We start from the raw sequence: 19960 nt of genomic DNA on the forward strand, positions 1-19960 counted from the left end.
CGTACAAATAGTCACTGATTGTGAATTTTAGAAAAGAGTAACACACGATAAAAAATGTGAAGTCTGATTTTAGCTGTTGTCCCATAAATAATGCCTTACCTGTTGTGTGCTGTGTGCCTGTTGGGAGGACGCGCTCTGAATGACTTCACTCACACACCTACTGAGAGTATCGTCCAATACCGGGGCGGGAGGAGGGGGAGAGAGAGATGGAGGATGTGTGCGTGTGAATGTGTGTCTGTACGTGTGTGTTTGTGTGTGTGTGTGTGTGTGTGTGTGTGTGTGTGTGTGTGTGTGTGTGGTGTGTGTGTGTGTGTGTGTGTGGGTGTGTATGTGTGTGTGGGGGTGTATTTGTGCGTTAGAGAGAGCAATTAAGAGTGATAGAATGTGTGTGTGTTTGTGTTTATGCGTGTGTCTCTGTGTCTGTGTGTGTGTGTGCGTGTGTGTGTGTGTGTGCGTGTGCGTGTGCGTGTGCGCGTGCGCGTGCGTGCGTGCGTGCTTGTGTGTGTGCGTGTGTGTGTGTGTGTGAGAGACAGATCAGGGCTGGGTTGTCTGAGTGGAAGGTGGCTCCTTCTACCTATTGTCTCTTTGGCCAAGTCAACCCAGGCGCTCTTTGATGAATGCCATGTCTGTGGCCAGGAGGAATGTAGGAAGGCTAGTTTCATACCTTACTGGTACTATAGCATTCTGCGGACACAAGCACTGACAGCGAGTTCCTCCATGTGTTGCTGCCAGCCACTCAACAGCTACCCCTAGCATCAATAGGCTGGGACATGGTCAAACTATTCATCATTTTGTAGTATGAATTTCCTTGTAATTTCTATTATACTACTATACTACTCATACTAGTACTTATACTACTGCTACTAAACTACTATCCCACTACTACTACACTACTATACTACTACTATACAAATATACTACTATTACTACTATAGTGCTGCTACTACTACTATACTACTAATACTACAACAACTACTACTACTTTACTTCTACCACTAATAATACTAATACTACTAATAATACTACTTCTTATATACTACTGCTACTATACTATACTATACATATACTACTACTACTGCTGCTACTAATACCACTAATGCTACTTCTACTCTGATAGTAGTAGTATATGATTCACGATATGTGTCCCAAGAAAGATATCCCAGTAATGAGGAGGTAACGATTAAATGCATAATTTCACAATTAAATATATTGTATTAGTATTTTATAATTATTCCATACAGCCTGTGTACCATTTGCTTTTATATACAGTTATTCTATTATACCTGGTAAATTGTTTCTGTAAAAGTATTAACAGAGATATCATACAGAGCAGACTAATGTCAGTTGGTTTCTACCCGACTGCATATTTCACCTCCCATCGCTAAAGAAACCGTTAGTGAGTCATCGTTAATAGTTGTTGATTTAATAAACCAAAGAGCTAATAGCCAACCAATGACCTTCGCTATACTCAGGTCATGATGTGGTCTGCGTCTGTTTGGCTCCCGGTGGTAAGATTTAGGCTAGCTGTGTTTGACATGTTAGCTGTGGTGTCCTGATGTTAAGCTAGCTTTATTGTATAACTCTTTGACTAAGTGATGCAAATACACAGACAAATATTCATATTTATGTCTTTAATGTGGCAGGCTCACCAAGTCACCTCACTGGTATGTGCAAAACCTACATTTTATTTTTTCTGATGTGATGTTTTAGACAAAGTAGTTAACGCTACATCTAGCAAGATTTGCGATTTCCAGCTAGCTCAAGTAAAACAGTATGCTCCTCCCCCTCTCTCTCCCTCCTCCCCCTCCCTCCCTCTTCCCCCTCTCTCTCCTCTCCCCCTCCCTCCCCGTCCTCCCCCTCTCTCTACCTCCCTCTCCCTCCCTCCTCTCCCTCCCTGTACCCCCTCCCCCTCCCTCCTCCCTCCTCCCCCTCCCTCCTCCCTCCTCCCCCTCCCTCTACCTCCTCCCCCTCCCTCTCCCTCCTCCCTCCTCCCCCTCCCTCGCCCTCCTCGCCCCCCTCCCCCCCCCCCCCCTCTCTCCCCTGTCCTCAAAAACATACGCTCGCATAGAAACGCGTAGCCTCACATTTAGCATCAACTTGACAGACAGCACACTCCAACCCATTGAGTCCTCTCCAGAATGCAGCGTGAGTCAGGCCTGCGTCCAGGAGCTGTCTGGCTGCAGGCCGGCCTGTGAGACCAGAGGGGCAGGGGGGCCCGGTCGGACCGGCCTGTGGGACCATGGGGGGGAGGGGGGCTCGGCCCCGACACAAACAGCACACTTTACCTTTTACCTGAGCTACCCTTAACGGGACGGAATGGAACCCAACCGCAAACTGAACTAATCTCGGGTAACCTCAGCTAAGCTAAGCTCACCCAGCCTGCCCCCCCCGCTCTCGGCCAGCAGCTGTCTGTGTTTGTGGCGCCCGGCGAGCAGCGCGGTGAGCAGGCAGCAGCCCGCCACCAGGGGGAGCAGGAGGCAGGCCCGCAGCACCTCCTCCTCCCCGAAGGCCCCCGGCCCCTGCCGCCGGGCGTCGACCAGCAGCGCCTCCAGCTGGGTGAAGCTGCACAGCGCCAGCAGCACGTGGAACACCTGATGACCCTGGCCCAGGAAGTCACAGCGGCCCGGCAGGAAGCGCTCCGGCACGGGGCAGGAGAAGAAGAGGACCGACAGCAGGAAGAGCGCCATGTGGGCGGCGTGGAGGCGGAGCCCGGGCCCCCAGGGGCCGGCGGCGCCGAGCCGGTGCAGCAGGGGGCTGGAGATCAGCAGGTAGGCCAGGCCGGCGGGGATCAGGGTGCAGACGCGGCGGGCGGGGGGGTACGGCCGCCGCCAGTAGGACTTGGCGAAGCAGCAGGCGGCGCAGGACAGCCAGGCCAGCAGGGCGGCGCCGGGCAGGAAGGCCGGCCCGGGAGGCCCCGCCCTCCACGCCGCCTCGGAGCCGTAGAAGTAGTGCCCCAGCGCGCAGCCGTACTGGTACACGGCTACGCCCACGTAGTCCAGGAAGAACAGGCAGTAGTGGGCCAGCTCGGAGCGGGACTGCAGCAGGTGGGCGGCCACGCTGCAGCACAGGTAGCAGAGGGCCGAGCCCACGTAGAGCCCCAGGGGCTGCTCCGGCAGGCCCGGGGCCCCCGGGGGCCCGGCCGGCCAGGGGGGCTCGGCCCCCCAGCGGAGCAGCAGCGCGGCGGCGGCCAGCAGGTGGGTCCAGACGTTGACGGACTCGTTGTGGCGCTGGAAGAGGCTGAGGACGTAGCAGCTCCAGGCCTGGCCCACGGGGCGGTACCCCGACAGGATGTAGGGCTCCCGGAACAAGATGGGCACCTGGGAGGCGGGCACTGGGGGGCGGGGGCGGGACCTGCACCGCTTGGCCTCCGACAGGAAGTGAGTGAAGCGCTGCCTCGCCCCGGAGACCGCCATGGAGGGAGGAGGGCTGACGGGGGGAACAGCAGACGAAGTCGAGGAAACAGAGAGGAGACACAAGTTAATGAGCAGTACTGGAGAACCAGTCCTGTACTGTAGGCAGTACTGTACTGGAGGTACAGTACAGGACTCTACCTCCAGTAAAGTGCTGCTTACAGTACTTCACTGATCCTACCTGATCACAACAAACAACAACAGCACACACGTCTTCTTACCGTTGGCAGCAGAGAAGAAGTTATGAGCTGAGCAGTGGTGGAGCACAGGTGAAGAGTTGAGGAGGAGAAGGAGGAGGAGAAGGAGGAGGAGCACAGGTGAAGAGTTGAGGAGGAGCGGAGGAGAAGGAGGAGGAGCAGCAGGGTGTGGGGTGAATTAGACGCTATGACCACTGTCCTCCCCAGAATGCAGCTCCCGTCAGGTATGCGTCCCGGAGCTGTCACGCTACTGGCATGCAGACCGGCCTGTGTGACGGGGTCGGGGAGGGAAGTCCTCCAGAGGTGATCAGGTCCATCACCTTCCCCTCTTACTCAGACCGGCAATACTAAAGCTTGCATCAGTCCCTCCTTATGTATGTTTGTGGTGACAGTTGACGATGAGTGGTCTACTTAACAACATATAAAGTTGAATGGGATAAGTCAGGCCCTGTAGGCGTGGCTTACTTACCATTCCTCCCATACCACTGTGAGCTTCATGAATCAGCCTAGAGGTGGTTAAGGTGTGTGTGTGTGTGTCTGTGTGTGTGTGTGTGCGTGCGTGTGTGTGGTTTGTGTGTGGTGTGTGCGTGCATGTGTGTGTTTGTGTGTATGTTTGTTTGTGTGTGTGTGTGTATGTGTGCGTGTGTGTGTGTATGTGTCTAAGATAATGTACCTTAACGGCAAAACACATGAAAAAAAAAAACATCAAAGCGTCTTAGAGTACCATATTAAGCGCTATATAAATTTTATTTATTATTATTATTATTATGAACCAGTAGCCCTTAGGATATTCACACGTCTCTATAACGTACACTGCAGGTATCAGTGTTATTACTGGCAGAAAGAATATGGAAAATGTTTAATTCGTAGGTAGCGAAAAGGGGGTTATTATTGTTTCATTACATCACATAGAGAGAGAGAGAGAGAGAGAGAGAGAGAGAGAGAGAGAGAGAGAGAGAGAGAGAGAGAGAGAGAGAGAGAGAGAGAGAGAGAGAGAGAGAGAGAGAGAGAGAGAGAGAGAGAGAAATAGATAGAGTGAGTGAGAGTATAGCTGACTCATTGTGCCCTTAGATCCCATTCCCACCACAATGAATCAATGAATGACGTTGGTTTATTTATTTAATCTCTTATGCATTCACCAAACAACCTATAGAAATGGACTTATGGGACCTTTGGAATTGGTCTCTATTCAGTCGAATCTAAATAATAAGATATGGGGCTTTAAATTATGAACTATTTAGTGAGCCAGTTTATGAGTAAACATTCCAGTGTCGTGGTAACTTCCTTCACCGGCAGGGGGCGCTGTTCTGCCCTTTATTTACATCGCTGCTCCGGCTTCGTTGAACAACGACTGGAACAATGACTGAAAACTATCCAAACAAATCCTATTCTAGTTGGTTATTTGTTCATATAAAAGGGAAAGTTAAAAAAGCTGTTAGTTAGTAGTGCCTAAACCCGTCTTAATAAATGTTATCAAAATCATACCAGAGTTACAGAGAATAAAGAAATATGAACTCCTCCTCTTCCTCTAGTATTTCGCGGGACTTTCTGACGGGGCGTGTCGTGCCGTAGAGATATCGCCCATCTGATTGGCCGACCGTGCTTCCCCGCCGAACATGCAAAAGAAGCGTAGCAGTTCGGACCAATCGGTTTGCACGTTTCTGTACCACGTGGTATCCAAGTGGCGCGAAAGATCAGTATTGTGTTTCGGAAGACAGGCGGAGCGGTGAACCTCATCTCCTGAACATTACTGAATATCCTCCACATTTAGTACCGAATAACAACTTTAAGGACCGTTATTATCATGAATAACGAGGGTATTAACGAGGCGGAGATGCGGGAGGCGCAGAGGGAGTATCTGGACTTCCTGGACGACGATGTAAGTCTTTATATTACTTAAATGAAGCAGTCCATGTTGTTCGGAGACCATGCGGCCCATTAAAGACCCCTTTAGGTTTTGATTAGTTAGTGCTATTCAACCGACCACTAACCATGTCTGTTACTGAGTCATATGGACAATTGTTCGCTGTTTTGTTGTAGTTTATAACTAGGGGTTAACGCTTTACCACTTCGTCGCTAAATATGACGTCACACAACTAGTTCAAACTATAAACTACAGACCCTACACCCCTATCGAGAGGTCATTACGATGTCAGGGGGCCGGGGTGGGGGTGGGGGGGTTCTGGGGGTCTTCATCCCCCCGGACAATACATCCCCCATGCAGCTTCAGTTTCCTCAAGGACCTTCCCTCCTCCTGTCCTTCAGGCCGTGAGAGACAAGTGATTGACAGATCAAATCTGACTCTTTTTTTTCTGAACTCGAACTGCCATACACTAGTATTTAGGCCCCCATATATAACCTTCAGTCCTTGTAATGTGTAAATATATCATATAATGTTACAAAATGTAAAGAGGTTTCGATTTCGTGGTAATAACAACTATTGACACAGTCTGATCGAGAGAAGTGTTGGCGACGCGGCGTTGATTTCCTGGTGCACTCCTGAGCATGATGGGGTCTGGGCCTGGGGTCAAATCTAATTGTGCGTTCGACTCCAGGTCAGATAGTCGATCGATCATAGAGCGATGGTTGTGTTGAGCCCAAAGCCCGCAGTTTATGAAACAGGCCCTCCGGAGACGTCTGCTGACGATCCTCCTAGGACGAGGTCTTCAGCAGGTCCTGAGAGGCAGTGCAGGTGTTTGTGTAGCGGTTGGAGGGCGGTGGAGAAGGTCGCTCCCTTGAGGAACATCTGTGGTCGGGAAGATGTTTCACACGGTATCTCTGGAAGGACCCCTAGTAGGGCTGGGCGATATTACAAAATTATGATCACGATTATTTTTTTCATATTGATCGATATCGATGTTAATCACGATATATGATTTGATACTGCTGCAGCCTGAAGAAACTAGAGTGTTCATTAGTTAAACCATACTTTTTTGTTTATAATCATATTTGTGATAAGGGAACATTTAATCACATTTAAATATAAACATTTAACCTCACAAACGTGTTTTATCTGCTTCCAACAGAACAATATAAGGTAGCTTGCCTTGTATCCTATTGAAAATAATGTAAATAAAATAAAAAAAAATATATATATATATTTTTACTTTATTTTTATTTGTTTTTAATATCGAGCATTTATGTCTAATGCTTATCGTCATAATCGACGTGAGTTTTTTCGCGATTAAAAATCGTAATCGAATTATTGCCCAGCCCTAACCCCTAGTCAGTGTTGTGGGTTGGGGTTGGGGGGTGTTGGGGTTCATGTCCTGGAGCTTCTCACTAGGGGGGGGGGTGGGCTACAATGCTGCTGGAGAGGCAGACCTCCACCTAGCCCTCCCCCTGGCGGTCCCAGAGACCTCTGCGCCCCCCTTGACGGTGTCGTGTGTTTCCGTTCACAGCAGGACCAGGGCGTGTACCAGACCAAGGTCCGGGACATGATCAGCGACAACAGGTCCCGCCTCCTGGTCAACATCAACGACCTGCGGCGACGCAACGAGACACGCGCCGCAAAGTACGTCCTCCGAGTCATGTGATGCCACGGTGGTCATGTGATGCCACGGGGGCTGGTCAATGCCCGAATATGGGCAAGACAAATAGAGAAATCTAAATTGTGTTTGTCTCTGAACCGCGCTGCAATAAGTACAAAAGGATAGAATTAGGTAAAACAAATAAAATAGGTAATATTTACAATAAATAAATTCCAAGTAGTGCAATATAGCGGGAATATTCCCGTGCTTAAACGTCCGGGATCCAGGCAGTACTGTCTCTGTCTCTGGGCTGGACTTCATACTTTACTTTGTCGGGGAATGATCTAAATGAATTCCCTGCTAACGATGACGTTAATGAACCCCCGTCCCAGAGTGACATCACTGATGGGGGGGGGGGGGGCAAGGTAAGGGGGAATGTTAACCCCAGAGGGGACATCGGAGTGTAGGTTATGTAGACGTTCATCCTAAAGCGAGTTGTTTCCTTAAAGGTGACATTATACCGCACGGTGTGATTGGCCGTTACAAAATGAAAATCTGCCCTCTTCTGACATCACAGGTGGGCGTGTCCACCTAGATGTGTGCTGGATAGATCAGTCTACCAGCCTACCCAGCGAACTGGAGCAAACGTTGCTCATCTATCCGTCACACGTCTAGGTGGACACGCCCACCTGTGATGTCAGAAGCTGCACATTTTCAAAACGGCTTGTAACAACTCACCACAATCACACCTGCTGGTATTATATGTCCCCTTTAAGGAAACATCTCGCTTAAACATGTTCCTCGGGTTACGTTCTGCTAAACGACCTGAGGGTCAGTCACACGACTCGTCACGCCGATCGGCCAATGGGACGCTGACGCCCGCCCCATGTGACCGGCAGGTTGATGAGCAACGCCTTCGAGGAGCTGCTGTCGTTCCAGCGGGCGCTGAAGGACATGGTGGCCTCGGTGGACGCCACCTACGCCAAGCAGCACGAGGAGTTCTTCATCGGGCTGGAGGGAAGCTTCGGCGCCAAGCACGTCACCCCGCGATCCCTGACGGCTCGCCTGCTGGGGGGCATGGTGTGTGTGGAGGGCATCATCACCAAGTGTGAGTCTGGGTCACCGTGTGTGTGTGTGTGTGTGTGTGTCGAGGGCATCGTCACCAAGTGTGAGTCTGGGTCACTGTGTGTGTGTGTGTGTTTGTGTGTGTGTGTGGAGGGCATCCTCACCGTGTGTGTGTGTGTGTGTGTGTGTGTGTGTGTGTGTGTGTGTGTGTGTGTGTGTGTGTGTGTGTGTGTGTGTGTGTGTGTGTTGAGGGCATCATCACCAAGTGTGAGTCTGGGTCACTGTGTGTGTGTGTGTGTGTGTGTGTGGAGGGCATCATCACCAAGTGTGAGTCTGGGTCACTGTGTGTGTGTGTGTGTGTGTGTGTGTGTTGAGGGCATCGTCACCAAGTGTGTGTGTGTGTGTGTGTGTGTGTGTGTGGAGGGCATCATCACCAAGTGTGAGTCTGGGTCACTGTGTGTGTGTGTGTGTTTGTGTGTGTGTGTGTGTGTGTGTGGAGGGCATCATCACCAAGTGTGAGTCTGGGTCACTGTGTGTGTGTGTGTGTGTTGAGGGCATCATCACCAAGTGTGAGTCTGTGTGTGTGTGTGTGTGTGTGTGCGTGTGCGTGTGTGTGTGTGTGTTGAGGGCATCGTCACCAAGTGTGAGTCTGGGACACTGTGTGTGTGTGTGTGTGTGTGTGTGTGTGTGTGTGTGTGTGTGTGGAGGGCATCGTCACCAAGTGTGAGTCTGGGTCACTGTGTGTGTGTGTTGAGGGCATCGTCACCAAGTGTGAGTCTGGGTCACTGTGTGTGTGTGTGTGTGTGTGTGTGTTGAGGGCATCATCACCAAGTGTGAGTCTGTGTGTGGAGTCTCTTCCATCTCCTGTGTCTGGGTAATGTAGTCTTTAACATCCTGGAGATCTGAGGAGTGGAGCGTCTACAGGAACCAGAGACTACATTACCCAGGACACAGTCATTCGGTCTGGTCTCTGACGGACTGGAGATCTGGGTGGTGTAGCTCTGACAGACTTTAAAGGTGGAAGTGTTCTCCATCGCCAGTGAGGTCTGGGTGTCTGTGAGTCATGAGGTGGTGTCTGTCTGTCTGAGCCATGAGGTGGTGTCTGTCTGTCTGTCTGTCTGTCTGTCTGTCTGTCTGTCTGTCTGTCTGAGTCATGAGGTGGTGTCTGTCTGTCTATCTGAGTCATGAGGTGGTGTCTGTCTGTCTGTCTGTCTGAGTAATGAGGTGGTGCCTGTCTGCTCGCTGAGTGGTGTCTGTCTGTCTTTCTGTCTGTCTGTCTGAGTAATGAGGTGGTGTCTGTGGTTCCAGGTTCTCTGGTCCGGCCCAAGGTGGTGCGTAGCGTCCATTACTGCCCCGCCACCAAGAAGACGTCTGAGAGGAAGTACACAGACATGACCTCCCTGGAGGCCTTCCCCTCCTCCTCCATCTACCCCACCAAGGTAACCTAACTACAGCTAACTACAGCTAACTACCCCACCAAGGTAACCTGCTAACTAGAGCCATACACCCCACCAAGGTAACCTGCTAACTACAGCTAACTACCCCACCCAGGTAGCCTGCTAACTAGAGCCGTCTACCCCAGCAAGATAACCAGCTAACTAGAGCCATACACCCCACCAAGGTAACCATCTAACTAGAGCCATCTACCCCAGCAAGATAACCAGCTAACTAGAGCCATACACCCCACCAAGGTAACCTGCTAACTACGGCTATCTACCCCACCAATGTATCCTGCTAACTACAGCCATAAACCCTCCAAGGTAACCAGCTAACTAGAGCCATCTTCACAACCAAGGTAACCAGCTAACTAGAGCTATATACCCCACCAAGGTAACCAACTAACTAAAGCCATCTACCCTACCTAGTGAACCTAGACTATAATTGAGTACTTTGGTCACAAACAACCTTAACCAGCTCCTAACTAACTAGACCCAGGTTAGCCCGCCGGCCCTCCAACGCTACTCCTCTAGCGAGGAGCCAATCAGTGCGCCGCGTCCCCCCCATGTGACCCTGCGCCCCGCCCCCAGGACGAGGAGAACAACCCCCTGGAGACGGAGTTCGGGCTGTCGGCGTACAAGGACCACCAGACGGTGACGGTGCAGGAGATGCCGGAGAAGGCCCCGGCCGGCCAGCTGCCGCGCAGCCTGGACATCATCCTGGACAACGACCTGGTGGACGGGGCCAAGCCGGGGGACCGCGTGCAGGTCATAGGCACCTACCGCTGCCTGCCTGCCAAGGCCGGGGGCTACACCTCCGGCACCTTCAGGTGGGCAGGGGGGGGGGGGCACAGGGGGGCTGCACCTCCGGCACCTTCAGGTGTGGGGGGGGGGGGGGGGGCACAGGGGGGCTACACCTCCGGCACCTTCAGGTGGGGGGGGGGGGTACCTCAGGCACCTTCAGGTGGGTGGTGGGAGGCAGTCCGGCACCTTCAGGTGGTTGGGGGGGCTTCACACCTCCACCTGGGGGAGGGGGGGGCACTCAGTCACCTTCAGGTCGGTGGGGGGGCTTCAGTGGGGAGGGAGACACACGGGCACACCAGCGGGTGACGTTGGCATGGCAATTTTCACATGGGCGGGATTTTTGAGTTTGAGGTGTAGAAGGAGCTGAAGGATTAGGAGGAGGAGGTGTAGAAGGAGCAGTGTGGCTATGTGGAGGAGGTGTAGAAGGAGCAGTGTGGCTATGTGGAGGAGGTGTAGAAGGAGCAGTGTGGCTATGAGGAGGACTGTGATGGTGTGCTAACAACCCCCCCCCCCCCCACAGGACCATCATGATAGCGTGCCAGGTGAAGCAGGTGAGTAAGGAAGTCTCCCCCGTCTTCTCCGCCCCCGATGTTGCCAAGATCCGTCGCTTCAGCCAGACCAACTCCAAGGTGGGTCGCCGTGACAACCGTCACCATGACGACCGTCTCCGGTGCCCTCAGGGGACCGGAGACATCTTCGTCCTGTGACTATAAAGATATAAACTATGTGACGTCTAGAGTCTATGATACTACATCCTGCAGTCGCAGTGCAGTACATATCATTAATTAGTTTTAATGTGTGGTTTAAGTTTATATAATACCGTCCGTGGATTTCTGCATGCAGACGTTATTTATTTACAAGCATTTCTTTATTCATATGCAGCTTTATTTCCAATTTATTTTTATTGCCTTTGCATACTTAGTGTTTATATTCACATCATATCATTTATTATTCCATTTATTCTACTTCTAAGACCGTGAGCGCAGCAGTAGTAAAAGAGATCACTAGTGACGTCAGAATGTGTCCCGTGCTCCCAGCGTGAGGTCATACTTCCCATGGTGCCTTGCAGGACATGTTCGACCAGCTGTCGCGCTCGCTGGCGCCCAGCATCCACGGCCACGCCTACATCAAGAAGGCCATCCTCTGCATGCTGCTGGGCGGCGTGGAGAAGCTCCTGGACAACGGCTCGCGCATCCGCGGGGACATCAACGTCCTGCTCATCGGTACGGCAACGCAGGCTGGGGCTGGGGGGGGTGTTTTAATGTATTGACGTTGTGTTGTGTTGACGTGTTGTGTGTTGTGTTGTGTTAACGTGTTGTGGGTTGTGTTGTGTTTACGTGTTGTGTTGTGTTACCGTGTTGTGTTAACTCGTTGTGTTACGGTGTTGTGTTAACGTGTTGTGTTAACTTGTTGTGTTACCGTGTTGTGTTACCGTGTTGTGTTAACGCGTTGTGTTAACGTGTTGTGCGTTGTGTTGTGTTACCGTGTTGTGTTAGCGTGTTGTGTTACCGTGTTGTGTTAGCGTGTTGTGTTACCGTGTTGTGTTACCGTGTTGTGTTAACGCGTTGTGTTACCGTGTTGTGTTAACGCGTTGTGTTACCGTGTTGTGTTAACGCGTTGTGCGTTGTGTTGTGTTGTCTCCAGGGGACCCCTCGGTGGCTAAGTCCCAGCTGCTGCGCTACGTTCTGGGCACGGCCCCCCGGGCCATCGCCACCACGGGGAGGGGCTCCTCGGGGGTGGGGCTGACCGCCGCCGTCACCACCGACCAGGAGACCGGTACCTACACACTACACACTAAAACACACTACTACACACTACACACTAACACACCACCGACCAGGAGACCGGTACCTACACACTACACACTATAACACACTACTACACACTAACACACCACCGATCAGGAGACCGGTAACTACACACTACACACACTGTAACGCACTACTACACACTAACACACCACCGACCAGGAGACCGGTACACACTACTCCACGCTCTATAACACACAACAAACACTAACACACCACCGGTAGCCACACACACTATAACTGAACACACTACCCACACACTAACGTCTGGCCATGCCCCCCCAGGCGAGCGCCGTCTGGAGGCGGGGGCCATGGTGCTGGCGGACCGCGGCGTGGTCTGCATCGACGAGTTCGACAAGATGTCGGACATGGACCGCACGGCCATCCACGAGGTGATGGAGCAGGGCCGCGTCACCATCGCCAAGGCCGGCATCCACGCCCGCCTCAACGCACGCTGCTCCGTGCTCGCCGCCGCCAACCCCGTCTACGGCCGGGTGAGAGGGGGAGGGGGAGGGGGGGAGATGACGTTTTAATGCACTCACACTCTCAATATCTCACTCCTGCAATATGTCACTCACACGCCCGCAAATGTTCACTATTTAACTCTCACTCTGACACTCTCACTCTGACACTCTCTCACTCTGACACTCTCTCACTCTGACACTCCCTCGCTCTGACACTCTCACTCTGACACTCTCACTCTGACAATCTCTCACTCTGACACTCTCACTCTGAAACTCTCTCACTCTGACACTCCCTCGCTCTGACACTCTCACTCTGACACTCACTCTGACACTCACTCTGACACTCTCACTCTGACACTCTCACTCTGACACTCTCACTCTGACACTCTCACTCTGACACTCTCTCACTCTGACACGCTCTCACTCTCTCACTCTCACTCTGACACTCACTCTCACTCTGACACTCTCTCACTCTCACTCCCACTCTGACACCCTCTCCCTCTCCCGCTCTCTGCCTCTGAGGCTAACTGTCGCTCTCCCCTCCCAGTACGACCAGTACAAGACCCCCATGGAGAACATCGGGCTGCAGGACTCGCTGCTGTCCCGCTTCGACCTGCTCTTCATCATGCTGGACGTCATGGACCCCGAGCACGACCGGCAGATCTCTGACCACGTGCTGCGCATGCACCGCTACCGCGACTCGCGCCAGCAGGAGGGCTCAGGTACCAGCCGCACGCTAGGCTACAGGCTACATGCTAGGATACATGCTAGGTTACATGCTATCACACATGCTATCACAAGAAGTGCACCGCTACCGAGAATCGCGCCAGCAGGAGGGCTCAGGTACCAGCTGATTCTAAGCTACAGGCTACATGCTAGGATACATGCCATCACAAGAAGTGCACCGCTACCGGGACTCGCGCCAGCAGGAGGGCTCAGGTACAGCCGCACGCTTGGCTACATGCTAGGCTACATGCTAGGCTACATGCTAGGCTACATGCTAGGATACATGCTAGGATACATGCTATCACAAGAAGTGCACCTCTGCCGTGACCCGGGCCAGCAGGAGGGCTCAGGTACCAGGCGCAACACTAGCCTACATGCTACATGCTAGGCTACATGCTACAATAAGACGTGCACCGCTACCACGACCCACGTTAGCAGTGCAGGGCTACATGCTACAGGGTCACATGCTACATGCTAGGCTACACGCTATTTTAAGACGTGCACCTCTACGGGTAGCTGCTCCAGCAGTAGGGCTCTGGTAACCATGCTACATGCTACGAGGGCTAAGGTAACCATGCTACATGCTAGGAGGGCCCTGGTAACCATGCTACGTGCTAGCAGGGCTCTGGTAACCATGCTGCATGCTAGGAGGGCTAAGGTAACCATGCTACATGCTAGGAGGGCTCAGGTAACCACGCAACGCGCTATGCTATATGCTAGGCTACCTGGCCCCACTGGCAGGTTCTGCTCCATGCTACGCTAAAGCTAGCCGGTGTTTAAGTGCAGTGTGTGTGTGTGTGTGTAGCGCTGGCGCTAGGCGGCGCGGTGGACGTGCTAGCGACGGAGGACCCCGACGCGGTGGAGGAGGAGCAGGAGGACCTCCAGATCTACGAGAAACACAACCAGCTGCTGCACGGGAGCAGGAGGCGCAGGTAGGGGAGCAGGAGGAGCAGGACCGCTATCACACTATCCCAATCATTCACTATCAAACACTCACTCACACACACACATTCACACACTATCACACATTCTCTCTCACTCTCTCACACACCCAGCTCTCACTGTCACACACACACTCTCTCTCTCTCTCTCTCTTGCTCACTCTCACTCACTCTCTCTCACCCACACAAACTCACATTCTCACACACACTCGATCGCTCACACACTCTTTGACTCACTCTCTCACATACACAATCTCACGCTCGCTCGCTCACTCACTCACTCACTCACTCACTCACTCACTCACTCACTCACTCACTCACTCACTCACTCACTCACTGCTTCCATTAAATGTGTCTTTGTGTCTGTGTGTCTCTCTCTCTCCAGGGACAAGGTGATCAGTAAGGAGTTCATGAGGAAGTACATCCACTTCGCTAAGGCCGTGACCCCCGTGCTCACGCAGCCGGCGGCCAATCACATCGCAGAGGAGTACTCCCGCCTCCGCAGCCAGGAGCAGATGGCAGCCGACATCGCCAGGGTAACCAACGCTCATGCTCTCATAGAGACACGCTCGTGAATACATGAACACAACACACTATGAAGAGCCACCCACATGAACACAACACTATGAAGAGAGCCACGCACATGAATACAACACACTATGAAGAGCCACGCTCATGAATACATGAACACAACACACTAAGGAGAGCAACGAACATGAACACAACACAGCACTATGAAGAGAGCCACCCACATGAATACATGAACACAACACTGATGAGCCACACACATGAACACAATACACTCTAGCGAGCAACGAAAATGAATACATGAACGCAACACAACACTATGAAGAGCCACCCACATGAATACATGAAAATGCAGCGCTGCACACAAAACATCAACAAACGCGTCGACGCTCCTTTTGGCCGAAGCTGTCACCCTAACACCCCCCCCCCCCCCCCCCAGACGTCCCCGGTGACGGCCCGGACCCTGGAGACGCTGATCCGCCTGGCCACCGCCCACGCCAAGGCCCGCATGAGCAAGGCTGTGGAGCTGGAGGACTCGGAGGTGGCCGTGGAGCTCGTCCAGTTCGCCTACTTCAAGAAGGTCTGTAGTCCGACGCCTTTACTGTGAAAGGACCTGGTGGGCTCATGGGACGGGCTTTTACTGTGAAAGGACCTGGTGGGCTCATGGGACGGGCTTTTACTGTGAAAGGACCTGGTGGGCTCATAGGACGGGCTTTTACTGTGAAAGGACCTGGGGGGCTCATAGGACGGGCTTTTACTGTGAAAGGTCCTGGTGGGCTCATAGGACGGGCTTTTACTGTGAAAGGACCGGTTCTATCGTAGTTGGAAACAGGCTCTGGAGCGAAGGGACTATTCTGTGTTTGAGCCGTTTTAAAGGAAGGGCTTTTACTTTGAAAAGTTGTTTGTGTTTGTGGCAGTTTGGGTTGAGGAGAGGCTTGCATAATCTCGTAGAGACTCCTGTTGAGACTTTTATTTTGAAATGCGTTTGAACAGGTGTTGGAGAAGGAGCGCAAACGGTCGAGGAAGGATGATGACTCCGCCTCCGACGAGGAAGAGGAAGTGAGGAGCTCCCAGGCCACGCCCCACTCAGCGAAGAAGAGGTACGTATCTTGAGACCATCAGACCGTTGTACTGTGTGTGGTTCTCTGTGTGTGGTTCTGTGTGTGTTGTGTGACTGGTGGTTGACTGGCTGCTGTTCCCTGTGTTGTGTGACTGGTGGCTGACTGGCTGCTGTTCCCTGTGTTGTGTGACTGGTGGTTGACTGGCTGCTGTTCCCTGTGTTGTTGTGTGACTGGTGGCTGACTGGCTGCTGTTCCCTGTGTTGTTGTGTGACTGGTGGTTGACTGGCTGCTGTTCCCTGTGTTGTGTGACTGGTGGCTGCCTGGCTGCTGTTCCCTGTGTTGTGTGACTGGTGGTTGACTGGCTGCTGTTCCCTGTGTTGTGTGACTGGTGGTTGACTGGCTGCTGTTCCCTGTGTTGTTGTGTGACTGGTGGTTGACTGGCTGCTGTTCCCTGTGTTGTGTGACTGGTGGTTGACTGGCTGCTGTTCCCTGTGTTGTTGTGTGACTGGTGGCTGCCTGGCTGCTGTTCCCTGTGTTGTGTGACTGGTGGTTGACTGGCTGCTGTTCCCTGTGTTGTGTGACTGGTGGCTGACTGGCTGCTGTTCCCTGTGTTGTGTGACTGGTGGCTGACTGGCTGCTGTTCCCTGTGTTGTGTGACTGGTGGTTGACCGGCTGCTGTTCCCTGTGTTGTTGTGTGACTGGTGGCTGACCGGCTGCTGTTCCCTGTGTTGTTGTGTGACTGGTGGTTGACAGGCTGTTGTTCCCTGTGTTGTTGTGTGACTGCTGGCTGACTAGCTGCTGTTCCCTGTGTTGTTGTGTGACTGGTGGCTGACTGGCTGCTGTTCCCTGTGTTGTTGTGTGACTGGTGGCTGACTGGCTGCTGTTCCCTGTGTTGTGTGACTGGTGGCTGACCGGGTGCTGTTCCTTGTGTTGTGTGACTGGTGGCTGACCGGCTGCTGTTCCCTGTGTTGTTGTGACTGGTGGCTGACTGGCTGCTGTTCCCTGTGTTGTTGTGTGACTGGTGGCTGACCGGGTGCTGTTCCCTCTGCGTCCTCAGGGGGCGCCGTGGGTCCCAGGGCAGCGAGCCCTACAGCCCCTTCGACTTCAGCGCCGAGCACGACGTCCCAGATAGTAAGAACACACGCTTAAGATTACAGCTAGGAGGGTTATTCTAGATTCTAATCTTGACTAGTCAGATTAGAATTAGATTATAATCTGCTTTACATGATCTAATCTAGTCTGATCCAGATTATAATCCAATAAACACAGTCTAATAAGTATTTAATTCTAGATTACAATCGACTATTACATGTTCTAATCTAGTCTGTTATTCTAGATTATGACCTGGTTTAATCTCGTGTGTTTCCCCCCCCCCCCCCCCCCCCCCAGTCCAGGCTGGGACCCCCAAACCGGCCAAGGCCGCGCAGGTAGAGGTGGAGGCCATGGACGATGAGGTGGTGCCCCCCTCCCAGGAGGGCCAGAGCCCCATCTCTGCAGACCGGTGAGTTACCGCCGCTCACCCCAACAGAACAGCATGTTGAAAGGTGTTTGAGACTGAGCTGACTGACCTGCTCCGCCCCCCATATCTGCTCCCCTCCCCCCCTAGGCTGAAGGCCTTCAAGGCGCGGCTCTTCTCGGTGTTCCAGGAGAGCCACGCCCAGTCGGTGGGGATGGTCTCTCTGCTGCAGGGCGTCAACAAGGAGCAGGCGGCGGCGTTCTCCGACGCTGAGGTCCGCGCCGCTCTCTCACGCATGCAGGACGACAACCAGGTGATGGTGGCCGACGACATCATCTTCCTCATCTGAGGAGGGGGAGGAGGAGGAGGAGCCACTCGCCTTCTTTCAAAATTACTTTGAATCAAAAAACGGACTTGGTGGAGAAATACGTGTCCACAATTTCTAATATGGAGAATCTGTTTTATTTCTGTTTCTTACGTTGAAAAGCGGGCTTTTAATTTGAAATTTGAGCTTTTAGGGAGACTGAGAAGGAGGTTTTTATTTTGAAGCCTTTCATCCTTGTTTTCGTGGAAACGGGAGTGGGGAGGTGGCTGTTGTTACGCCAGGTGACAGACAGGAGGCGGAGTCTTGGCCCCCGTCCAACAGTTGCTCAGAGAACTGTGTGTCATCGTTATCCTTCAGGCCTTCTGATTGGCTGTCTCCTAACGAGGGAACTCTAATTGGAGTTAAACGCCACAAACTGATTGATTTCTGTTGTTGTTGACCGTAGACATCCAAGAATAATCCCGACAATATTTGTGTTATCGGAGAGTTTTGTGTAAATATATGACTTTATATGACTTTGAAGTGAAATGGTTCGTTAGTGTTGTACCCTGAACAGGAGATAAAAAAACATAACACAACCTCAGCGCTCCAGTGTCTATTTCAACCATCACTAACCCTGTTACACGACGATTCACCATGACCTCACAATCATCTCACGGGTGGCCAAAGCCGATGAGTTCTCCGATGGCACTGTCATGCCAAATTTGTACCGGCTGCCAAATTTGTACCGGGCACGTCAACAGTTGTCCGTTGCAAGGCAACGGACAACTGATTACGTAAGGGTTGTCCGTCGCCGGGCAGGTTTCAAAAAACATTCATGCTCATGTTGCCAAAGACACAATAACATAATACAGACAACGGATCACTAGATAACACTTGTTTTTACTTTATATTTGGATTGTATTGAATTGTTTAATCAAATTTAGCAAGTAAACAGTGTTTAAAGCGGGTTTCAAAAAACATTCGCGCTCATGTTGCCAAAGACGAAATAACATAATACAGAAAACGGATCGCTAGATAACACTTGTTTTTACTTTATATTTGTATTGTATTTAATTGTTTAATCAAATTTAGCAAGTAAACTGAGTGTTTAAAGCAGGTCAAGGACGAAATAGCACCATATAGATAACGGACAAGTGCGAATGAACGAGCTTGAAGGTTCGCAAATGTTCGTGAACCTTTCACGTCATTCGACGCGATCATCTGTTGCCAGGCAGGTTTGGAATGGATTACGTATGGATGACGCGCCCGGTACAAATTTGGCAGCCGGTACAAATTTGGCATGACAGCACCACTAGTAAGCAAACTGAGTAAATGGCTTGAATTGATTATTTTTCTTCTTGCGGGGTGCTACGGAACGTCTCATTAATATATATCTATATATATCATATAATTATCATTTTCGTCATTGTTTCAACTTCAGATCAATGTTTTTAACTATGTAACTATTCTACCTGTAACCGGCTCGATGGCTTCAGGTCAGTGGAAGCCGCTCGCGTTCTGCCACCAAGATGTACCTTGAAGCCTATTGTTTACCCTCTAAAATGCCGTATAGAACCAGTCACTCTCCACGTGACGATGCCGTGTGGTTTTTATTACACGTTCTCTCCCTGCTCCTCGGACCTCATTGGCCTGATCGTCCATCCTCCTGAAGAACACGTGATGTGAACGGTGTTGTGCATGAACACGCTCATTAGCTGAGCGGTGAACTGAACGACCCCGTTTAGTTCTACTGAACGTGAGCGTCGAACACGAACCAGTTAATTGTAATCAGTGTGAACTGAACTTTGGGCGAGCTGACGCTGAATGTAACCGGCTGCAGCTCGACTGCTCTCACCCCCTCGTCCTGTGGGTGGGTTCGTTCCCCGGAGGACAGGTGGGGGCGTGGTTACTGGAGAGTCTCGGTAGTCGTGGAGACCTGGAGGGATGGCTCCAGTCCGACCCAGGAGCTTCAGACCGACTCCTCCAAAGACGGGACCACCAAGAAGGTCCGAGCCCTCCTCAAACTCTACTCCGACCCCTGACCCTAAACACAACTCATGTCACCATAAATATTAATTCAACTGAGGGAACATTTTTCTAATTAAGACCGTGGTAGATGAATGAGCATCAAAGTGCTCCATGTTTGATGGATTGACACAGAACTCTGTGCCATACATTAAAATGCATAAATAGTCAGGGAAGACACAAAGCCCTAAGGCTTATTCCCCTTGTGCTCCCTTTGTGGCAGGTTAACGCGGATTAGTGTCAGAAATGAGGACGAGCAGAG

General features: G+C 51.8%; 3 protein-coding genes across 3 annotated transcripts in view; 1 reads left to right on the forward strand and 2 right to left on the reverse strand.

The window, feature by feature from the left end:
• LOC115534844 (ankyrin repeat and EF-hand domain-containing protein 1-like) overlaps positions 1–719 on the reverse strand; it is a 5819-nt gene extending 5100 nt beyond the window's left edge. Inside the window, exon 1 of the mRNA XM_030346125.1 lies at positions 705–719. Coding sequence (XP_030201985.1) covers positions 705–719 — 15 coding nt within the window. The remainder of the gene's footprint in view (positions 1–704) is intronic.
• Positions 720–2029: 1310 nt separating this feature from the next.
• Positions 2030–3936, reverse strand: LOC115534598 (membrane progestin receptor beta-like). Its single transcript, XM_030345687.1, has 2 exons — positions 3632–3936; positions 2030–3426 (listed from the first exon to the last, which is right to left on the reverse strand). Exon 2 carries the CDS (start codon positions 3411–3413, stop codon positions 2340–2342), a length of 1074 nt encoding a protein of 357 aa, XP_030201547.1. The 5' UTR covers positions 3414–3426; positions 3632–3936; the 3' UTR covers positions 2030–2339.
• A 1354-nt stretch (positions 3937–5290) lies between these two features.
• Positions 5291–18269, forward strand: mcm3 (minichromosome maintenance complex component 3). The gene is made up of 17 exons (XM_030345686.1): positions 5291–5486; positions 7009–7121; positions 7977–8185; positions 9451–9581; positions 10170–10408; positions 10903–11011; positions 11452–11605; positions 12027–12158; positions 12476–12684; positions 13202–13376; positions 14186–14312; positions 14707–14857; positions 15289–15429; positions 15843–15949; positions 16968–17041; positions 17300–17411; positions 17517–18269. Exons 1-17 carry the CDS (start codon positions 5412–5414, stop codon positions 17713–17715), a joined length of 2457 nt encoding a protein of 818 aa, XP_030201546.1. The 5' UTR covers positions 5291–5411; the 3' UTR covers positions 17716–18269.
• Positions 18270–19960: the final 1691 nt, after the last annotated feature.

This window comes from Gadus morhua, chromosome 21 (genome assembly GCF_902167405.1).
Source record: "Gadus morhua chromosome 21, gadMor3.0, whole genome shotgun sequence".
NCBI classification, from domain to species: Eukaryota; Metazoa; Chordata; class Actinopteri; order Gadiformes; family Gadidae; genus Gadus; species Gadus morhua.